The sequence below is a fragment of the Neopsephotus bourkii genome, unplaced genomic scaffold (assembly GCF_033783945.1).
Source record: "Neopsephotus bourkii isolate Nb327-2 ecotype Australia unplaced genomic scaffold, CSIRO-AGI_Nbou_v1 NB_1060, whole genome shotgun sequence".
Taxonomy (NCBI): domain Eukaryota; kingdom Metazoa; phylum Chordata; class Aves; order Psittaciformes; family Psittacidae; genus Neopsephotus; species Neopsephotus bourkii.
Window position 1 is genome coordinate 114,042 of NW_026901548.1, and position 20,660 is coordinate 134,701.

At 44.2% G+C, this 20,660-nt stretch overlaps 1 protein-coding gene across 13 annotated transcripts; it reads left to right on the forward strand.

Moving 5' to 3' along the window:
- Positions 1 to 89: 89 nt before the first annotated feature.
- ELMO2 (engulfment and cell motility 2) lies at positions 90 to 20,551 on the forward strand. 13 transcript variants are annotated; one of them, XM_061361313.1, is made up of 23 exons: positions 90 to 210; positions 5,751 to 5,852; positions 6,362 to 6,476; positions 6,608 to 6,648; positions 7,144 to 7,216; positions 7,535 to 7,585; positions 8,510 to 8,691; positions 9,399 to 9,498; positions 9,701 to 9,852; positions 12,038 to 12,116; positions 12,724 to 12,762; positions 15,218 to 15,268; positions 15,602 to 15,724; positions 16,367 to 16,501; positions 16,941 to 17,045; positions 17,122 to 17,230; positions 17,724 to 17,860; positions 18,132 to 18,295; positions 18,378 to 18,490; positions 18,802 to 18,909; positions 19,246 to 19,328; positions 19,632 to 19,709; positions 20,275 to 20,551. In XM_061361313.1, the coding sequence occupies exons 3-23, from the start codon at positions 6,399 to 6,401 to the stop codon at positions 20,473 to 20,475; spliced, it is 2,202 nt and encodes a 733-aa protein (XP_061217297.1). In that variant the 5' UTR covers positions 90 to 210; positions 5,751 to 5,852; positions 6,362 to 6,398; the 3' UTR covers positions 20,476 to 20,551. The 13 variants fall into 13 exon arrangements, with proteins under 13 accessions (XP_061217297.1, XP_061217299.1, XP_061217291.1 ...); XM_061361307.1 differs by having other exon boundaries at positions 135 to 599; XM_061361312.1 differs by having other exon boundaries at positions 142 to 279.
- The last annotated feature ends 109 nt before the right edge of the window (positions 20,552 to 20,660 follow it).

The following is a 20,660-nucleotide window of genomic DNA, read 5'->3' on the forward strand; positions in this document are numbered from 1 at the left end:
CACCGCTCCCTTCCGGCGCGTGTCTGACGTACTTCCGGGGCGGAGCTGCTCCAGGGAGCCGCCAGCCGCTGGGGTGGGGTGAGGCTACTCCGCGGCCGTGGTCTCGCTCAGCCTGATGCTGTGCGCGAACGCGCTACCACTCCGGTGCTCGCTGCCAGCTCCGTGAGCCGTGGTCAGCAGAGTGGCAGGAACGCTGCGCTGCGTGAGCCGGTGGAGACCCGGTCCTAGCCAGTCGCAGCCAGTCCCCGACACGGGGCATTGTTGGCACGGGGAACTGAAGTTAGCTCTCCCGCGGCTGCCCCGAAGGAGCGGCAGGGTGCGGGTGCCAGGGAGGCTCGGTTAACGTAATTCATTCTGGCTACCGGAGAGGGAAGAAGGTCTGGTCTCGGGGCGACTCACGGCAACTCCGTTCTGCGTCGTGCTGGGGCGGGGCCTTCCGCTCGCGGTTTCCATGGCAGCGGGCGCGTGACGCGCGTGTCGCGGCCAATCGGTGGCGAGGCAGCTGAGTGACAGCCTGCGGCACCAGTGGCCACCGGCGCCTTGGGGGGGCCGCCGAAGCTGCCGGGCGGCCGGACGCGGAGCGGCCGCGGCTGGGCCGGGTGAGCGCAGAGCGGTAGGAGGGGGCGGGGAGCCCGGAGCCCGCCGGGAGCAGGGCAGCACACCGCTACCCGCCATCTGGTGGGTCCAGGCGCCGGTGCTGCTTTCCTGGGCCCACTGCAGCGTCGCCGCCGCGGTCCTTCCTCTGGTGGCCTGTCTTGCCGGGAGGGCCTGGCCTAGGGTCGTCTTCCGCGAGGTCGCCGGTCCCGTGTTGCGCCCGTGTCCGCCTCTGCTGCGGCTGCTGGATCCGCGGCGCACTGAGTGTGCGGGGCCCGCTGCGGAGACCGGGGAGGGGCTACGGTTGGGCCGCGCAGGGTGCGGTTCGCGGCTGCTCGGGAGGCGAGCAGACAGCGCTTCCTCAGGCAAGCAGTCGTTTAGCGCTTTAAATTGAGTTTTGGGCTAAGGCTGCTTTCAGCTTGCCTCACTAACAATGAAAGAGCGGTTTGCTTGTTGCTCACTTTCTGTCTCTGCCTGGCTGTGGTGGAATGTGCAAGGTGAGAATCCAGTATCATAGTCTTAGTGGTTTATAGCCAAAGTGCAACCGTGGAAGGCCTTTGGAGGAACGTAGAATTCCAGAGACGGAAAATCTGACCGGCTGGTTCTTTTGTTTGTCTAGTAAAGTATGTTTCTCTTTGCTTGCTTTATGAGGTAATGTAGAAAGCTGTACATAATCCTCAGGTTGGATTCTGCGGTCTGCTGCCCTCTGATGCTGCTCAGTCAAGGAAGCTGTCTTTCCACACTTACCCCGTTAGTGTCTCTGCTACATCTGTTTCAGCTATTGTTTGGCTTGTGGAGAGCTGATCAGAATGTTTTGTCACATCTGCAGGTTTCAGAAGCTGCAGCTATTTTCTTGTTAACTGTGGTATTCTACCAGGCAGTTTTTCTTTTTCGTGGAATGTTCTTTCATCCTCATTTTCATTCTGTGTGCAGCACACTTTGTTCTCTATCTGTAATGAAAAAAAGATGGAGTTTGTGACTAAGGAAATTTTAAGTACTCTAGTTGCCTTAGCTTGCAGCTCCTTAGAAGTCTCTTGAACGGTGTGTTATTAGTGGCTCTGCTGATTTCTCATTGTCTTGCAGCCTACCCCCCACACCACTGCGTTGTTTGAAGGAACTTACTCTGTAGAAACAGAGTAAATTAATCTTTGATGTATTTCAGCTTGGCTGCTCTTTTCCTGTATAAAACTGTGATAACTGCTTATGTGCTGTTGTTGAGAAGAATGTGCTGAGTGACCCGTAAGCAAATGATAATCCAAATGATGCAAACTGGCAGCCTGTGCTTCTCCCCAAGAGCTTTCCGACAGTTATTTTATCAGATACACCACTGGTGCACCGCAAAATATCATTGTAAAATTCAACATCTGTCACCTCTCTTGTCTGCAGCCATGCAAAAATCTTTTAAAAAAACACTTTTGACAGGCAACCTTGTGATAACATGCTGACTTGAAGTACTTTGTGTATTTGTCCTCTTGTGGAAAGCTACTTCAAAGGGTTTTTTTGACTCAATGTCTGATGAGTAGGTGCTTACTTATGGAAGAAATTTTGGGCAGAAATAGTCTAACTTATTCTGATGAGTTACTTTCTGAGTTTGCATGCAGCTGAAAGCTTTTTTTGAGATCTGAAAGCGATGAATTACAGTGTAGTTGGTTTTCAGTGGTGAGTGTATGAGGAAGCTGCACGTAGAGTGCATTGCTTCTGGGAGCTGGGAGCTAGTCTCTGCAGTACTTTTTTTGATGAAACAGGGGACTTTATTTCTGTTCATATGGTGCTTAAGAGACGTGGTTTAGTGGTGGACTTGGCAGTGTTAGTTTTCACAGTTGGACTCGATCTTAAGAGTCTTTTGCAACCTAAATGATTCTATGATTTCTGCAGAATTTTCCCTAGTATCAATGTTTTAATGTGCACTTCTCTTCCTGAGTGATGCATGTTCTTTTCAAGGTAGATGACAAGTTAGGTGTTTGTAAAAGCTTTTATCTATAGTAATCTGGACATCTTTGTTTTGGCACGTGAAGTACTTTTCTTTGTACTCCTCACTAAAAACTTATGTTGCAGGTTGCAGTACAAATAAAAGACTGTGACCACACTGCTGGAGGCTGAAGGGAAAAGTGGTAATTAGAAGCTAATTATGGATATTTTAATGAAAAATTGCAGATTCAGTTGTTAGTACTCAAGGAAGCAATCTTTGAGCCTTGTCTCTTCACTGTGTATTTGCTGGAGCACCTCCAGTATGAAGACAGGCTGAGAAAGTTGGGGCTGTTCAGCCTGGAGAAGGGAAGGCTGCATGGAGACCTCACAGCAGCCTTCCAGTATCTGAAGGGGGCCTGTAAGAATGCTGAGGCGGGACTCCTCATTAGGGACTATAGTGATAGGACAAGGGGTAATGGGTCCAAACTTAAACAGGGGAAGTTTAGATTGGGTATAAGGAAGAAATTCTTTCCTGTTAGGGTGGTGAGGCGCTGGAATGGGTTGCCCAGGGAAGCTGTAAATGCTCCATCCCTGGTGGTGTTCAAGACCAGGTTGAACAGAGCCTTGGGTGGCATGGTTTAGTGTGAGGTGTCCCTGCCCATGGCAGGGGGTTGGAACTAGATGGTCTTAAGGTCCTTTCCAACCCTAACTATTCTATGATTCTGTGCCTTGAACACTGAATGGATTTAGACGGTTTTTAGCTGTGAATTAGTTTACTCATGGGAGAAGTAATTATCTGTTCAGTTATTGTAAGCCAGTCTGATTATTGGAGTTGACATGTGCTTATGTCATATGACTAAGAGTTCTTAGGCTTTCACATTTTGGCCATCACAGACTTTAGTCGCTGAATGGAGAACAGTGAGTGGAAATCAAATACCACTAGGGAACTGTTTGTCTGTTTCTAGACTACATGTAGAATGTAAACCTACATATCCTACAGTTCTGGGGTTGTGCAAAGTGGCTACTTTGGGGACTTTGTACAGAGCAGTCCTACTGCTTGTATACTAGTAATTACCATAGTGACTTAAGGATTTAGAGATAAATTATGCCTGTTTTGAGCTACTGCTGCAAGACATTTAAAAGTCTAAATAATTTTTTATTTCTTTCTTTTGCATGTGTGATTTAAGAAGTGTGGCAAATCAATTCATAGTTTTATTAGGTTCATCTACCTCTTTGTGAGACAGAAGGATTGGGTGTGTTCCAAATTGCTAGGGCAATGCTACAGAGTACATTGGTTCAGCTTTCTTGGTTCCTGTCTGTATGCAGAAGCCTTAGTGCATTGTGCTGCTTAGGCAGTGAGCTACAGTGCTATTCTGGTCTTGGGTTCCTTACACTTCATTGCCTGAATTCCTAGATTACTTTGGACAAGAAGATAATATGGTTCAGGATAAGTGTAGAAGAAAGGACTAGAGCCCAATTTACTGATTGTAAAGGGTATGAAAATAGCACCAGCAGCTGCATGTGTCTTCAGGGTTAGAGGCCTCTTGAGGACATGCTTTGCTGCAAGTTATCAGGTCTCTCCTAGCAAAGAGTAGCATGTTTCTGTATTGGAGTAAGAGAATAGAACATTGACAATCAAATTTTGTGAAGAAAGGGCATGTTAGCCCACGCTCATGGGATCTGGGGACCGTGTTTCCATAGGCCAGCATACACTCTGTGCTGTCTGTGACTTAGCTCTGTTGGCTGTCAAGGCTTCTTTGAAACACTAATTTAATTGACTTTTCATATGAGCAGTCTTCCCTTGTGTAATCTGCTTGTCCAAACAGGAGGTTTTTTTACCTGATGCACCTTTTCTGAAGGACAGGCTTTCCTGTTCGTTGTCAAGATGAGAGTGGTAAAATTTTTATCCAGAGTGAATCTTGGGGTGGGATAAGGCTTGGTTTTCTTTCCTGCAGGATTAGGAAGTAAAATATCAGGTGTTGCATGTAAAACTCCCCGACTCTAACTTGCAATTTTGTGTGATAGGAGTCATGCAAATGCTTTTGTATTATCACCCCCAAGACCTGCTCAACCTGATTAAGGCACTGAGTCTGTTGCTGTTCTGAGGCCAGATCTTCATTGCGAACCTAACTTGACTGGGACTTTTCCATGGGATGTGCTTAGTCTTTCAGTCATTTTATGGGTTTTAAGAAAACAAGCTGCTCTTGGGATTGATGCTAAAAAGGAGAGACGGCCAGAGGAATACTGACTGTAGCCAGCTCTTGAGGTAAGCTATGCATTTTCAAAATATCATGGAATTTCGAATCTGGCCTGCCAGATACTGTCTGAGGGGTGGAATGATAGAGTGGACAAAGTCTGGCTGTTGTAAAGTGTGGAGGAGGATGGTGTTGCTATGCGTGTGCAGTACCAGTCTCACTTCTGAATTGGCTGAAGCCCCAGATGGCTTTGGAGTTCAGGCTTCCTGGATTCCTGGAGGAACTGCGAAGACCATACACATGATGAGAATAAATTGATCAAGGCAGCTTCAGAAGGGCTTCTCATGGTAAACAGTGCTTGGTTTAATAGAGGAATGGCTGATTTTCCTCTGCAGCAAGTACCTTCATTGTAAAGTAACTATGTCTGATCTGGTGGAGACTTGGTAGCTGCAGTGATAACATTGAGCATTTTCAGGAGCTGCTATGAAAGAAATGCTAAACTTGCATCCTGCATCCTCAATTTCAGCAGGCAGTAACAGTATCTCAGAAGCCTGCACCAGATCATAGTACTCTGTTAGTCTAGGTGAGGAAGCTGCCTAAACTGGATTGAGAAGACAGTCACAGCAGTCTGTGAGATTATAAAGAGGCCTGTGTATGTACACATGCAGGGAAGCATCAGTGCACCTGAGTGTCCTGTCTTTCCATGCAGCAATACCAGTCTCTGTGAGGGAACGAAGTGGTGTATGAGTTACATTAATTGAGATCATTAGTGTGTTTCTAGGTCAACATTCTATCCTGACCAGGCATACCCAGCTTTTGTGGTAGACTCAACTAATTTTATAGAAGCTTCATTTTCAAGGACAGTCATGGAGTTCAGTTTCCTGGGCCAGGTATCTCTGCAGCTGCTTGGTCTTTCCTGATCTGTGGGAAGTCCTCAGGGAGGGTGGTCTGTCTCCCATGTGACTTTCTCTCTGGTGTGTGCGAGAGAGCAGGACTACTCACTCCACCCAAGAGAGGATTAAAAAGGAACTGAACAAGTACGTTTCTTTACAGCCTCTTACTACCAGATGAAGCACAAACCACCATGTCTGACAACTGTCTGGGACCAAACCCTGAACACAAGCTTATGTTCTAAGGCAGATAAAGGAGTAGAAGGTAGACCTTCAGAGCAAATTCTGAGTTAACTTTTCTTCTGCGATGGACATTCACGTTTTGGATTTATGATGTTATAGGAAGGGACTTGGGATAAGTCTAGGTGCTGCTACTCTGCCTAAGATCCTGTTTGGGTATCCTGAGTGGATTAAGGTACCTCAGAAATATGGGGCATCAGTAAACACAAGCCCATGGGAGGGAGGCTGCCTGGCCTGCATGTTCCCTCTCTCATGTATAGATAGTAGCTGAGTCAAAGGAGCTGTTGTTTTACTAGTCTTTTAAACTGACCTGGCAGTGCAGACAGGGGGTAGCAGGTGGGGCTTTGCTGATCAGAGCGACTCTCCTTTCTGTGTGTGTACCCCAGCAAGCTCTCAGAAGTATTCCTTAGGTTATAAGGTTGGGTATTCAGTTTCACTATGTGCTGTTTTAGTGTGAGGCCTTGATCTCTGGTACAATGCAATGTAACAATTGAGACCGTTTTCAGAGCTGCTCACTATCCTTTCTCTTAGCAGGTGTGGGTTGTAAGCTGTTGTAAAGGCATCTGGAGCAATGCCACCGCCTTCGGACATTGTGAAAGTAGCTGTTGAGTGGCCAGGTGCCAATGCCCAGCTGCTGGAAATAGATCAGGTGAGACCTGGTAACCAAGTGGAGGAGAAAATGCCACAGCTGTGATACTGGAATGTGGGAAGCATAGAAATGTGCAGTATTTATTTCTACCTGAGAACTAGGCTACTGAGGACTCTCTCTTTCTGTTCTAGAAAAGGCCTCTTGCATCCATCATCAAGGAGGTTTGTGATGGGTAAGTTCTCTGGGAACCCTTTTGGAGAAAGCCTGTTGCCCTGACAAATCTTGCTGGGGTAATACGGAAAATCTCTGTGGCTTGTCAATGTGCTGCTGGCACAATCCATGCTGCCTGCTATTGGTTTTGGCTATGGAATGGGCCAGGGTTTAAACTGAGAAGGATCTTCTGGAAAACAGGGGCTTTGCATCTTCATTTCAATTCTGAGTGTGTGCATATGTATGCCCCTCAGGTCAGTGTCTCTGAAGATTGGCCCATCTTGCTGTTTGTGAAGTGCAGGCCTCGTCAGCAGTTTTACAGAGCTTAACTTAGAGCAGGCTGTCCCATTTCCCTCTCAAGAGAAAGTTGCTTTTTCCTCTTTGGGAGACCTAATTTCCCATGCTAAAGCTTTGCTCAAAGGTTCTTTTCAGCCCTTCTGGGGTTAAGCTCCTCTTCCTAATTGAGAATAAGAAGAAAGAGGAGGAAGTTTACGTATTCTTCTTCTTCCTCTGCCAGGTGGTCATTGCCAAACCCTGAATATTACACCCTGCGGTATGCTGATGGTCCTCAGCTGTACATCACAGAGCAGGTCAGTGTGAGAGGTAGCAACTTGCTGATGTCCTGGGCAAGGGTGCAGAATGCCTTGGACCAGTGTCATGGAACAATATTGTCACTAATCCTTGAGGGGCAGCATCTCTTCTATCAAAAAAAACTCTTGACTTGAATGGTGTCATTCATATGAGGAACCTTGCACTTCTCCCTCTCCATGCCCATAGGTGCAAGGACCCAGTGACTCAATGCCCTCAGTAGGGTTGTGTGGTACAGGAATCCCTATGTGCACTGTAGATCCAGCTGCCTTATTTTCCCTGCACTTTCCAGTGGTTTGAAGTTTTATGTTTCCTTTTAGACTCGCTGTGACATCAAGAATGGAACTATCCTACAGCTGGCAGTCTCCCCGGTAAATGCTTCCTCACATCCCTTTTTCTCAGTAGCTATCCTCATATGACAGGCTGTTTCTTGCCTCTGCTTTTCTTTCTCCCTACATTGTACAGTGAGGTGCACACTCTTATTTTCCTTCCTGTTTGTGGTGTGTATCTTTCGTTTGGATGCTTTGCCCTTTGCCAGGACTTTCTGTAATAAATGCTACCCTTTTATTGCATTTCCTAGACTAGCGTGTTATAAAGCACCTGGCAAACGTTCTGTGTGTGGATGCAGTCAGTATTATTAGTGGGAAAGTAGTAAATAGTACTGATGATTTAATGCAGAAATTAAGAGACAAATTTGATGCAGAGTGGGTTGTTCCTTGTGAATTCTTGCTGTTGTGACCTCAACAGCTGTCTTTTGCAGGATTGCTGAAGCTTCCTTTTTACTGAAATTCTTAAACTTTTTTTGTGCAAGTGTCATGGCATATAGCTGAGAGCGAATAGAAAAGGGAGAAGTTATTCGTGCAAGAGGTGGTTGAGAGGATATCATTGACAAAATTTTACAGAATATTGTGTGCACACACCAAATGAGCTCGTGCTTCTCTTTGAATATCTGAGAGAGATTTTTTTTTTTGACATTGTATTTCTTTAATGGTCTTGCTCTGTTTCTATATCCACCTCCACTCACCTCACCAAGAAGAAAACCAAGCATTTACTCTAACATGTAAAATAGCATTTTACTCACCTTCTGCTGGCTATAACTGTTGCTGGGTGCAACTTTTTTAAGTCTATCTTAGACTTGCTAACTGCTGCTACTTATCCTGTTGTTGCTGGTATTTTTCTGCTCTTGCTGTGCTCCCTCTGCCCATTCATGGATTCCTGATGGAAAGCTGTTGCTGGCAGAGCTCAGCCTGCAGGTGACTAGTCTGTTAATTGGCATGATTCCTCTTTCCTCCCAGTCTAGGGCAGCTCGCCAGCTGATGGACAGGATCCAGTCGCACAGTATGGAAGCCCGACTGGACGCCATGAAGGAACTGGCTAAACTTTCAGCTGATGTGACCTTTGCCACAGAGTTCATCAACATGGAAGGGATTACAGTGCTGACACGACTTGTGGAGAGTGGGACCAAGCTTCTGTCCCAGTAAGTTTCCTGTATTCCAGGATTCTGGAACAGAAACTCAAATAAGGAGCTGTATTACCATGGCAATAAGCAAACAAAACAAAAAAAAAAACCCTTGAAAAAAAAGAACCCTCAAACACTGATCTGGAAGTTTCCCTGAGTATATTCATGGTGAACTTGGATGCACTTGGCTTTTCCACTGTAGTCGTTCTGTTTCATTGAAAGCACTTTTAAAGTCATGATAGTTTATTGTTGTAATGTTTATAGGTTATCTATTTCCTTATATATTAGCAACTAACATGTTTTCAGCATGTTTATCAGTCTTTCCCTCAGTCTTTTTTACCTTTCTGTCCTGTGGTTATGTATTAAATTTTCCACAATTCATGCTGTGCTTTCATTTTGTTTCAGGCCAGGTCCCAGTGGTTACAAAATAACTCTGTTTTATTCTGGTGTTAAAACATTTGTTTCTTGTGTGTGTGTGTGTGGAGAGGTTTAATTTCTAAAGATTTTTGCATGTTTTATGATATAAACATACTCAAAACATAAAGTATGATACTACAAAACACATTATAAATACAAATACTTTATTGCTCCCCCAGTGCCAAACTGTAGCCTGTTTTATTAGGAGAAGTTGGCAAAATTTTTCTTTTGTCCAGCTTATTCAGCTTGGACAGGCTTTCCTGTCCTTGCTACCAGATCTCTTGTAACCACATGCTTCATTTTCTCAGTTACAGTGAGATGTTAGCTTTCACCCTGACTGCCTTCTTGGAGCTCATGGACCATGGTATTGTCTCCTGGGACATGGTCTCAATCACCTTCATCAAACAGGTGAGTAAAGGGAGTAAGTGAATGCTATTTCTTTTCATGCTTTAATGTAGCTTCCATAAACTGCAAAATGACTGAGAAGGTGAGTACTCATTGAGAGCACAGTAAACCCAGCTTTCTGAGCCATGTCTTCCATGGCATGTTTTTCACATCACAAGGTTTCCTGGATGGGCACCTGTTGACCTGCTGCTTTGTCTGGTTTTAGATTGCAGGGTATGTGAGTCAGCCTATGGTAGATGTCTCCATTCTCCAGCGATCCCTAGCCATTCTTGAAAGTATGGTGCTAAACAGTCAGACTCTGTATCAGAAGATAGCAGAAGAGATCACTGTGGGGCAGCTCATTTCCCATCTGCAAGTGTGAGTGTCCACCCAACAGTGGTGTGATTTAAATCAATTTTGTGAATATCTGTTAATTTGAAAAGACATCATTTTATTTATAACACTTGAAGATGCTATTTTTTAAGTATTACTGATATGATATCTTGAACTTCAGGATTTCTAATGTATTGAAAAAAAAAGTAAGATACTTATACAGAGTAAGTTGTTTTTGCAGATTAGGTCCTAACACAGGACACACTTGTGCAATTGTTCAGGCAAAATATCTTTGTTGAAGACGTATGCATAAGTGCTTCTAGAACACAGAATGTTGCAGAAGAAAGTATCTATGCGAGAATATTGTAGAAAGTAAGGCTGGAGAGTGAGTCAGAAGTTGCTGGTGTGTATTTGGCGAGACTGTCAGGAGTGTACAATCTTTATTAGAACGTAGGTTCTGGAAAAACAAGTCCATGGAAAAGTCTGAAAAAGATGAGTTATAAAAGGAAAAATTATTTAAAAGTCTGAAAGAGATGAGTTAGAAGAGGAAAAATTAATTTAAGTATTATTTTGCTGTGTTAGAAAGCAAGCAGTGTGGTGAAATTAGCAGCAAACCCTGAAAAGGAGGGTAGAAGAGGTTAAGTGACAGACTTCAGAGACCTACAATGCTTAGAAGCCCAAGAAAAACCTAAGATGATGCATGAACATTTGTATGTTTGAACATTGGCAGGTTGAGCAAACTGAAGAAGATTTGGAAGGAAGCAGTGGAAGAGAGAATATGGTTGTTATTCACATTTATGCCAGGGATAAATGCTAAAGTGGAAAAAATAGCTATTTAGGCTAAAAATTATTTTAGCTTTAGATGTTTTATGAAAATTTAATTTTATAAATATAAATATTTTCTTAAAAGTTATACATACACACAAATTCACTCAGGCCATGCACTAAACTTGAGTTAATCAGAAGAGCTTGAACTTCTGCAGAAGTCTCCCAAGAGTGTATTGGGTCTGGCTGAGATGGAGTTAATTTACCCCATAGCAGCCCTCCTAGTGCTGTGCATTGTATTGGTAATTATAAAGGTGCTCATAACACACCAGTGTTCTGGCTGCTGCTGAGCAGTGCTCCCACAACATCAAGACTCTCTCACCAGCATTCCCCCCCAACAGTAGGGTGAGGTTGGGCAAGATCTTGGGAGGGGATAGAACCAGGACAACTGACCTAGGCTGACCAAGGGGATATCCCAAACCGTATGATGTCTGTTCAGCAATAAAAGCTAAGAGAAGGGGGTAGGGAGGAGGCATTCATTGTTATGTTTGTCTTCTGGAGCAACCACTATGCATACTGACGCCCTACTTCCTGGGAAATGGCTGGATATTGCCTGGTAATGGGAATTAGAGAATAAATCTTTTGTTTTCGTTTTCTTTGCACATGGCCATTGCTTGTGCTTTATTAAACTGCCTTGATCTTAACCCACGAGGGATTTTCCATCTTATTTTCTACCCTGCCTTCTTCGGCTGAGAGGAGTGCTGGGGGGGCTTGGTGGGCACCTGGCATCCAGCTATGCTGTTACCCTTTGTGAGTAACAGTATAGCAGAAAACAACTGGATTTAATACAGCATCAATATGAGGGTAGAAAACAGTATGATTGACATTTTGAAGGTTTGTTGAAAATATCACAAGTGAAAACACATGCTGGGTGTGACTGAGGAAAGGACTAAGCACCCTTTGCCTGAAGAAGCTCTTCAGTGGAAATAAGAAAAAGATGTGCGAGTTAGGCCAAACTGTTGAGGTTGGAAAGCAATTCCATGAAGAGAGGCATACTTCCTCCTTAGTTTACTTTGCATTTGGTGGCTTCCATTGACATACGAGAGATAAATTACTTGCTCTATGTATATTTCTAGCTGTATGTATATAACAGGCCGCAGTGTACCTAGGCTTTACAGAGGTAATTTCAGCATTGGAAAAAACTGGCGGTGCTGAAGTCTGAGCTCTTCTGGGCTGCAGTCTGCTCTGTTTTCTGAATAATGGAGCTATCATGTCAGCAATTTCTGTCAGCTTTTGCAGGCTTTATGAAGAGTTGAATGGCATGAAAATAGGTTACCTGAATCTTCCTTGTCTGTTCAATTGCAAGGTAGCTGGAGTAAATGTTCTTATGATGCAGGCAAAGCAACAAACTGTAATGTTTTCTACTGTCTGTTCTCTTATGATCTTCCCATTTTTGTTTCTGCAGCTCAAACCAAGAGATTCAGACATATGCCATTGCCCTGATCAATGCCCTCTTCCTGAAGGCTCCTGAGGACAAGAGACAGGTTTGTTCTTGCGTTTGACTTTAAACCCCAATAATGCTTACTTGCCTGCTTTTTATGCCTCAGAAATTGTACTCTCTGGGCAAGGCAGACTTCAGACCTTGCCAAGAAGTTATGTAGCTGGTTTAGTTTGGCAACATAGGAGAAAAAGTACCATCCCATTAATAATGTGTTCTGGAGCAACACATTTTGTTTAGGAGGTCCTCAGAAAGGAACCTGAAAGGCCTTGAGAGACAGAAAGCCATCCTCTCTACAGCATCGAAGTTAATTGTGTATAGGAGAGATGTGGCATGAGTCCTTGGGGCTGTGTGTATTTCATAAACAAATACCCCATCTCCTCCCCTGTCCCCAGACAAGGGGCCTGTCTGAAGCCACAGGAGATATTCCTGCTGGCACATTTGAGAAATGAAACACCTGTCTTGCTCTGAGAAAACCCCGAGATCTTGGCTACATGCAGGATGTGCATATGTCTGTATTGTGTAGCTTTGCTGTGTTAAGTCTTTCTTCTCTAGTGCCCTGTTTGTGCCTTTTTTTCTGGACTCCCAGCTAAATCCTGTCTGCTTTTCTTTGTGCCTTTCTTTTTTTTTTTTTTTTTTTTGCTTTCTGCCAGCAGGACAAGCTGCTTAACCCACTAGACCTGCCCATCACTGTAAGTAACTCAAGCCTGGGGGCTGGTCATGTGAAACTGCAGACATGTTAGCTTTTCTCCAGTTACACCTCCTTGTATCTCAGACATGATGCATACAGGCTTCAGATAGTGGGTGAGCCCAGGGAGAAGGGCAGAAGGACTCCTGGGGATGCATTCATATTGTTAAGGGGAGAAGAATCAGTAGCAAGAGAAATCTAGAATGTATTACTGTGCACACAAGATAATAAAGATCATCATAAAAGGAAATAGATACTACAAGACTGACCAGGTGAACCAATTGTAAAACTAGAACCAGTTCTTTAGTAGTCTGGGTCTCCTTAAACTTACTACAGCCTGAGTTTATACCACAAATCTTGCTTGTGTTAATGACAGTTTCATACCCAACTGCATCCTTCTAGAAGTAGAGCTGTTTGTCTCTAAAGAGCAGTCACAGAACTTCTGCCTGGGACTTTGCCCTTATGAGACTTGTACTGTAAGAATGTTTTTTGCCCTGTGCTGTCTCCAGGGGAAGACAGAAGGCTCAGGGTGGTCTTATCAATATGTATAAATATCTGATGGAAGGGAATAAAGGAGGGGGAGCCTGACTTTTCTCAATAGTGCTGCTGACAGGACAAGAGGTGCAGCTTAAAACAGTTGATTCCACCTGAACACACACAAACAAAAAAATTAGGGTGGTCAAACACTGGAACAGTGTACCTAGAAAGATTGTGGAGTGTCTATCAGGAGATACTACAACCTGACTGGACGTGTCCTGTGCAAACTGCTCTGATATTGCTTGAACCAGGGAACTTGGACTAGATGACCTCAAAACATCTCTTCCAACATAAATGATTCTGTGATGCCATCAGACAGCAAAGTGGGCATTACTGGACTCTCAGCAGAACACAGAACCCTTAGCAGTGGCTGGGCTTTGTGTGTGCTCATGCTTCTTACTATGCTGCTTAGAATCGTCTTTGTCCTTACCACTCCTTATCTGCTTCAGTCGCCTGTTACTTATCCCATATACAAACTAATTCCTTCAGAGTAAGGATTATTTATGTTGCATGCATGAACAAATCTTAAGAGCAGGCATTGCTCTATTCTCAGTACATCTCTTGAATCATAGTAAAAAATGATGCCTCAGAGGGCAGTGTGTTATCTGTGAAACCACTTACTACTCCATCTACATGCTTCTTAGATATCTTCCATTCAAGCACTGATTCATTTTGGTTGTAACATGAGAGCTGCTGAATTTGCAGCTATTATGGCTTGGCTATCAGCCAGCATATCGCTTTCTTGTTTTAGGAGGTTTCTGTCTGGAGCAAAAGTGATAATAGGAACTTGGAATGAAGTTAATACATTTTACCAGACTCCTTATAAAGCCTGTCAAAAACAGGGCTGATATGAGCAGTTGGAACAGTCTTGGATTGCTCAGAATGTACAGCTGATTGAGTGCAATTGTCTGCACATCTGGTTCCAGTTCTCAGTCTGCAGTGCATAGGAGCGTGAAGAGCTCTCTGGCAGTTCTTTTGGACTTCTTCCAGATGATATATTGCCAAGCAGATTTTTCTTACCCAAAGGTTTTGCTTATGACAGCAAACTTCTGATAATATTCCATCTTGTCATTAGCACTTGTGCCACTAATTGTGCCGCTCCCTAAGTAGGTCTGGTGAGATCACTGGAGTTTTAAAAAGTACATCTTCAGAATTTACAAGGAAAGCTCAGGTTAGTTTTTTTTGCAGGTGCTTGTGTAATTGGTCCCAGAACTGAAGAATTGCAGTAGATGCTTGCAGTAGATATTTGCGTTTGCTGTTTGTCATCATGACCTGATGGTTGGGAAACCCTCTATTCTGGGGAAGGAAGCCATGCACTAAAGAGGGAGACTAGAAGCTTCCCTTTAAGCATGAAAATTCTTTACCCTTATTTTTTGTAACTGAAATGCTTCTGCAAATTGTCCTTAAACTGATTTCTAGGTACCTCTTTAGGATGAGACAAAGGAAGTGTGAATTTCAGAGGGAGAGTTTTTGAGAGGGAGGCAGCACAGCACAGACCTTTCTATCTGGGTGTATACCTACATATCAAAAATTTTGACATGCTAATTGAAGGAACCTCTTACAGATGACAGATTCTTCTCGGCAGCCTGCAGTGTGCTCCCTGCTGCCATATCTCCTGATATTGAAGTATCATTAGATACTTCAATAGTTCTTTAACTACGCTAGTGCCTTTCTCTCCATTGACAGTGTTTTGTAGGGGAGTCATCCAGGAGATGTGCCATGGTAAAGATGACACTTGCATCCCAACTTGATGCTTGCTTTGTGGTGAGGTGCCATGCTAAATTGACAGTCTGTAGTAAAAGCACCTTCTTGTGTGCCAGTGCTATCTCCAATTCATAGGCTTCCTTCTTTCCCTCCTTTCTGCAGAATGTGGGCTTTTTGTTTATGCTTCACTCATGTTACTTCATCTCTAAATTCCACAGGAAATGGCTAATGCATTTGCGCAGAAGCACCTGAGGTCTATAATCCTGAATGTAAGTATGTCTGGAATGACAGAGCACTTCCTAACGTTCTCTCTATTGAGAGGTTTCTCTTGTTCAGAGTGTAAATTCTGCTGCCCTCAGGGCACTTCCAGAAAAGTGATTCTTTCAAAGGTAAAATTGGAGCCACTTGTTCAAAAGGAGTTAATCAGATGCTGCTTTCTGCTGCTACAGAGCATTACCATTATGCTTCTGATGGAATATGGATGCTAAAAATAGCTGAATCTTCATATACATAGATGTACATGCATTGTAGCATATCCTATAGCTAATAGTTAAGGTTTTATTTGTATTCTCTTGATTTCTACCCTATCCTTTATTTTGCAGCATGTGATCAGAGGAAACCGTCCAATTAAAACAGAAATGGCACATCAGCTGTATGTGCTGCAGGTTCTCACCTTTAATCTCCTGGAAGAGAGAATGATGACCAAGATGGATCCCAATGACCAGGTCAGTGTTAAAGCTGAGTAAGATCTGATAGAATAGGAGGAACAAGGGGCCTTATTCCTGAGCTCCTTCGCTCCATGGGGTTTGAAGTGGATGATGCATAGTTTCAAAAACACCTCTTGCATTGTAGTCCTTGAGATTAGGGTATGTAGTGACTGTCCTGCTGTATGCTATGGGACTTTGAGAGATGTAGGCAGTCACTGGAAACCTTGTGTCGCTTGCTTTACCAGCATGATGCCAGTTGTCAAACTACTTAGTCCACGTTTATGGAGGGCACATAATTTTATCCATTCCCTTGCTATGTACAAGGAAGGTGGGCATTTTTAAGGTGTCTCTTACTCAGTTCTTAGATGGATTGTAGTCTTGAGTGTCATATGCCTTAGCATTATCTGACTGCCTAGAAATGCTTTTAACTAAACTTGTGGCGGTTAAAGAAAAATGCAGACAGATATTTTGCATTACCAGTATACTAAGACTTGCCATTTTGAAATGGATTGCCTCTTGTTATGTAGTGTTAATGGCCTCTGGCATCCCTCTGTAATCATTGTGTGAGCTCTGGACAGGGGGGAGACTACTGTGCATTATCTGAAAATACTGCCCTAACGATTGATCATGTTACTGTTTCCCTGCCTTCTCCTCCTTCAGGCACAGAGAGACATCATTTTTGAGTTGAGAAGAATTGCGTTTGATGCAGAGACTGACGGCAACACCATCCCTGGCAGTGGAACAGAAAAACGCAAAGCCATGTACACCAAGGACTACAAGATGCTGGGATTCACTGTATGCATCTAGAGAGAGTGCTGACTGTAAAACATATGAATACAGTTTAAGTGATCTCTGTCAGAGTTGTGGGGAAATAAGGAACAGATATAGAAGTTTGCTTCACCATACTTCTGTATCTGAGTTTTAGAAATTCAGTTACACTCAGCCTCCCAGGGAAGATCATTATGAAGTTGCTCACTGGTTAAATGCCAGGGCTCGTGAAGCACATTCTCTGGAGGTATTTACTTACCATACACACCTATTCTATGAAGAACTGGAATCAGCCTCTCTTCTAGAAAGTTCGGATAGTGTTGTCAGCAGGTATCCAAGGTTACCCCTTGGATATATGTGAGGAAATGTTTGATGGACTGGCAGTTGTAAAATTAACTCAGAACAGGTTCTCATACAATTTATTCTAGCTAATTTTGGGGGTTCTTTCTATACACTTTTTTCACAGAATCACATCAATCCAGCCATGGATTTTACTCAGACTCCTCCAGGGATGCTGGCATTGGACAACATGCTCTACTTGGCCAAATTTCATCAAGACACCTACATCAGGGTAGGTGAAGCTGCTGTGTTCTGCAGATAGCAACACCTCAGCAGCTCCTCTTAGTGTGTGTTGTATCCTCTTTAAGATCGTTCTGGAGAACAGCAGTCGAGAAGATAAGCATGAATGTCCCTTTGGGCGCAGTGCCATTGAGCTTACCAGGATGCTTTGTGAGATCTTGCAAGTTGGGGAACTCCGTAAGTAATGTTTATTAATTTGTCTTTCCAAGTTGCTGGGCTTATGCTTCTGGAAGTAAGTTACAGGCTGACCAATATGCACAAGCATTGGAACCTCAATCACACTTTTGCTGTGTAAGGACAGAAGGAGCTTGGAGGTGCGGTGTCAGTGTCCCAGTGATAATACCAGTATCAGGGTAGAGTAAGACATTTTGTCGTGTGCACTCAGGAAAAGAAATCCTGCTGGAGAAAAGTCAGAAACAACTGCAAGTAATCATCTGGGGAGATGGGTACAAAAAGGACACATGAGAGGCTTGCATGGTGAAGCGTGGGTATACTTGTCATTCCCAATATAGAATGTCTATGGGGAGGTGAAGCATTGAACTGTCTTAATTTCTTTGAGTTAGTACTGTTGTACACAATCAGGATTCTGTCACTGTAGCGGACTTCAGTTACTCTTAGTAGCTCTTGTGCAATATGCTCACATGGTTGTGGTTTCTGTTTCTTCCTGAAGCCAATGAAGGCCGGAATGACTATCATCCCATGTTTTTCACCCATGATCGTGCATTTGAGGAGCTGTTTGCCATCTGCATCCAGCTGTTGAACAAGACCTGGAAAGAAATGAGGGCGACAGCAGAAGATTTTAATAAGGTCAGAGTGGAGAAGAAGTATTTTTGTAGAATCTTTTGCAGAACAGCACATGTTCACTCAGCCTATACATTTGATTAAAGAGTAGGGCACAGAAGATATGACAGGGCATTGATGTGGGCTGTAAGGGAGAATGGTCCGATTTTTTTTTGGTATGACTTGAGTTCAGTTCTTCCATGTGAGTTCTTTGCTGCCACTGAGCTGTGCCCTGGTCCTCTGCTGCCATTAAGCAGCAAGAATGCGACTTGCTTTTCTTCCTGCCCAAACTCTTTAGGTTATGCAGGTTGTGAGGGAACAGATCACACGGGCTCTCCCCTCTAAACCAAACTCTTTGGACCAGTTCAAGAGCAAACTGCGCAGTCTGAGCTATTCTGAGATTCTGCGACTACGCCAGTCTGAGAGAATGAGCCAAGATGACTTCCAGTCGCCGCCTATTGTGTAAGTGCCTAACAGAAAAGGTTGCCTTCTATGCTTGCTGTTATCTCCATTTTCTGACTACTCTTCCATATTTCATTGTCAGGGAGCTGAGGGAGAAAATCCAACCTGAGATCTTGGAGCTGATAAAGCAACAGCGCCTGAACAGGCTTTGTGAGGGAAGTAGCTTTCGCAAAATTGGAAATCGCAGAAGACAAGGTAAGGTGACAGCATCTACTGCATTCTTTTCATGTGAAGAACTCTAGGCAAACAAGATCTAATGGATTAATCTGGTGTGTTGCCAGAAAGAAAAGCTGATTACTCGGGCTTTCTCTACCAGCCAGTAGTTTGGTATGGAACAGAGGTGCATTTCTAAGAACACAGCCATCCCTGCATGAACAGGAAGCAGTACTGAGGAGCTGGGGGAGGGTGGGTGGTAGAGAAATTAAGTGGGGTGACTGCAGTGTAGTGGCTGTAAGACCTTATGTTAATGAACTTGCTTAGCTTACTCTACTTGATGTGTGTTCTAGAAAGATTCTGGTATTGTCGCCTGGCTCTGAATCACAAGGTGCTACATTATGGAGATCTGGAAGATAATGCCCAGGGTGAAGTGACCTTTGAATCTCTACAGGAAAAAAGTAAGTTCCAGTTACTGCTCTGAGCGCACTGTGCAATGTTCTGTGTGTTGCCATCTGGAGGCTGTTATGAAGTACCCTCCTAGAGATGGGAGAAAAGCAGCTGTGGCTGAAGCCCTGAGAAAGACAAGATCAACTTACGGTTCTCGTAGAGATTCTTTGAATCTTGAAATTGCTTTCTGTTTCTTGTAACAGCCAACTGTAGGGATGTGTTACTGGTAATGTGTTTTGGAAAACTGCAGTAATGAGCTGCAAAACCAGGAACAATGCTCAGTTGCAAAGACAAAACAAAGTTCTGGTTAGGTTTTCTTGTTTGTGAGTTTTACTTTTTACTGTTAGTTCCAGTTGCAGATATCAAAGCCATTGTCACGGGGAAAGACTGTCCACACATGAAGGAGAAAAGTGCACTGAAACAGAACAAAGTAAGTGCTCCCTTTTTGCCTGTAATTAACATGCTGTACAGTTGAAGACTGTGGCAGCAAGGAACAGGAGCAAATGGTCTTCTATACTGCAGGTGTATTGTTTACAAACCCCATCTTATATCTGGGTCTTTTCCTAGTACTCATTTGTGATCGCTATAGGCTCTTTGAAGCTGCTCAGAATACTGATACAGGAAAGTGCACTGAGCTGCAGCAAGGCAGCTTCTGTGGTTGGGTTAGCAGGCAGAAAGTGCTGTGATGTTTTGTTTGGTTTAGTCCATGGATGAAAGATCCTTTTCCATTTAGGAAGTGTTAGAATTGGCCTTCTCGATATTGTATGATCCTGATGAGACCTTGAACTTCATTGCACCTAATAAATATGAGGTAAGAAACATAATGGGTAAACAGTAGAATATAAAGCAATTAACTTCAGAGATGAAGATGGATCAGCTGCTTCTCGGAAGCAACTGATGTCTCCCACCAGCTTCACTTCTAGAAAACGTTGCTGATGCTCAGCATGAATCTTTTTCAGGCTTTTTGTTGGTTTTTTTTTAATACGAGAAATTCCTACACTCATTTCCCTTAGTCTGGGCTGCTGCTTTCTTTCCTCCTATGCAGTCAGTTGTTCCCTTTTCAGGATTCTGTAAGACACTGTTGCCTAAAATAGCTTTACTTTTTCTGTTGTTATGCTGCAATAAAAACTCAGCCCTCTCCTGGAGTCATGGGGTCAAGTTTACCTCCAGGCTTCCACCTTCCACTGGAAATAAATGTGGGCACTGTTTTGGGGTGGCTTTTCTCCTCCCCCCCCCCGCCCCCCCCAATCATTAACTCCCATGTTTGCTGTTTTGGAGCTGTATTAGGAGTATCTCTAATTGTTGTATGGATGGAAAGATTCAACGTAACCTATCCTTTATGCCTGGAGTTGTGAGTTATCCTTTTTTCCCCGTAGTACTGTATCTGGATTGATGGGCTCAATGCTCTCTTGGGCAAGGACATGTCTAGCGACCTGACTAAAAGTGACCTGGACACGTTGCTGAGCATGGAAATGAAGCTAAGGCTCCTGGACTTGGAGAACATCCAGATACCCGAGGCGCCGCCACCCATTCCCAAGGAGCCGAGCAGCTACGACTTCGTGTACCACTACGGCTGAGATCGCGGGGCCGCGCGGGGGCGTCGGGGCCGCGCGTTCCTTTTTGTATGTCACAATAACAACCGGTAGCGTCGTTCCCGCCGCCTCCGCCTCGTTCCGCGCTCGATCCGCCCACCGCGCACCCTCCTTCCGCCCGGCCCGGCCCTGCCCCGCCCCGCGCACCCTCCTTAACCCCGCAGGGAGCC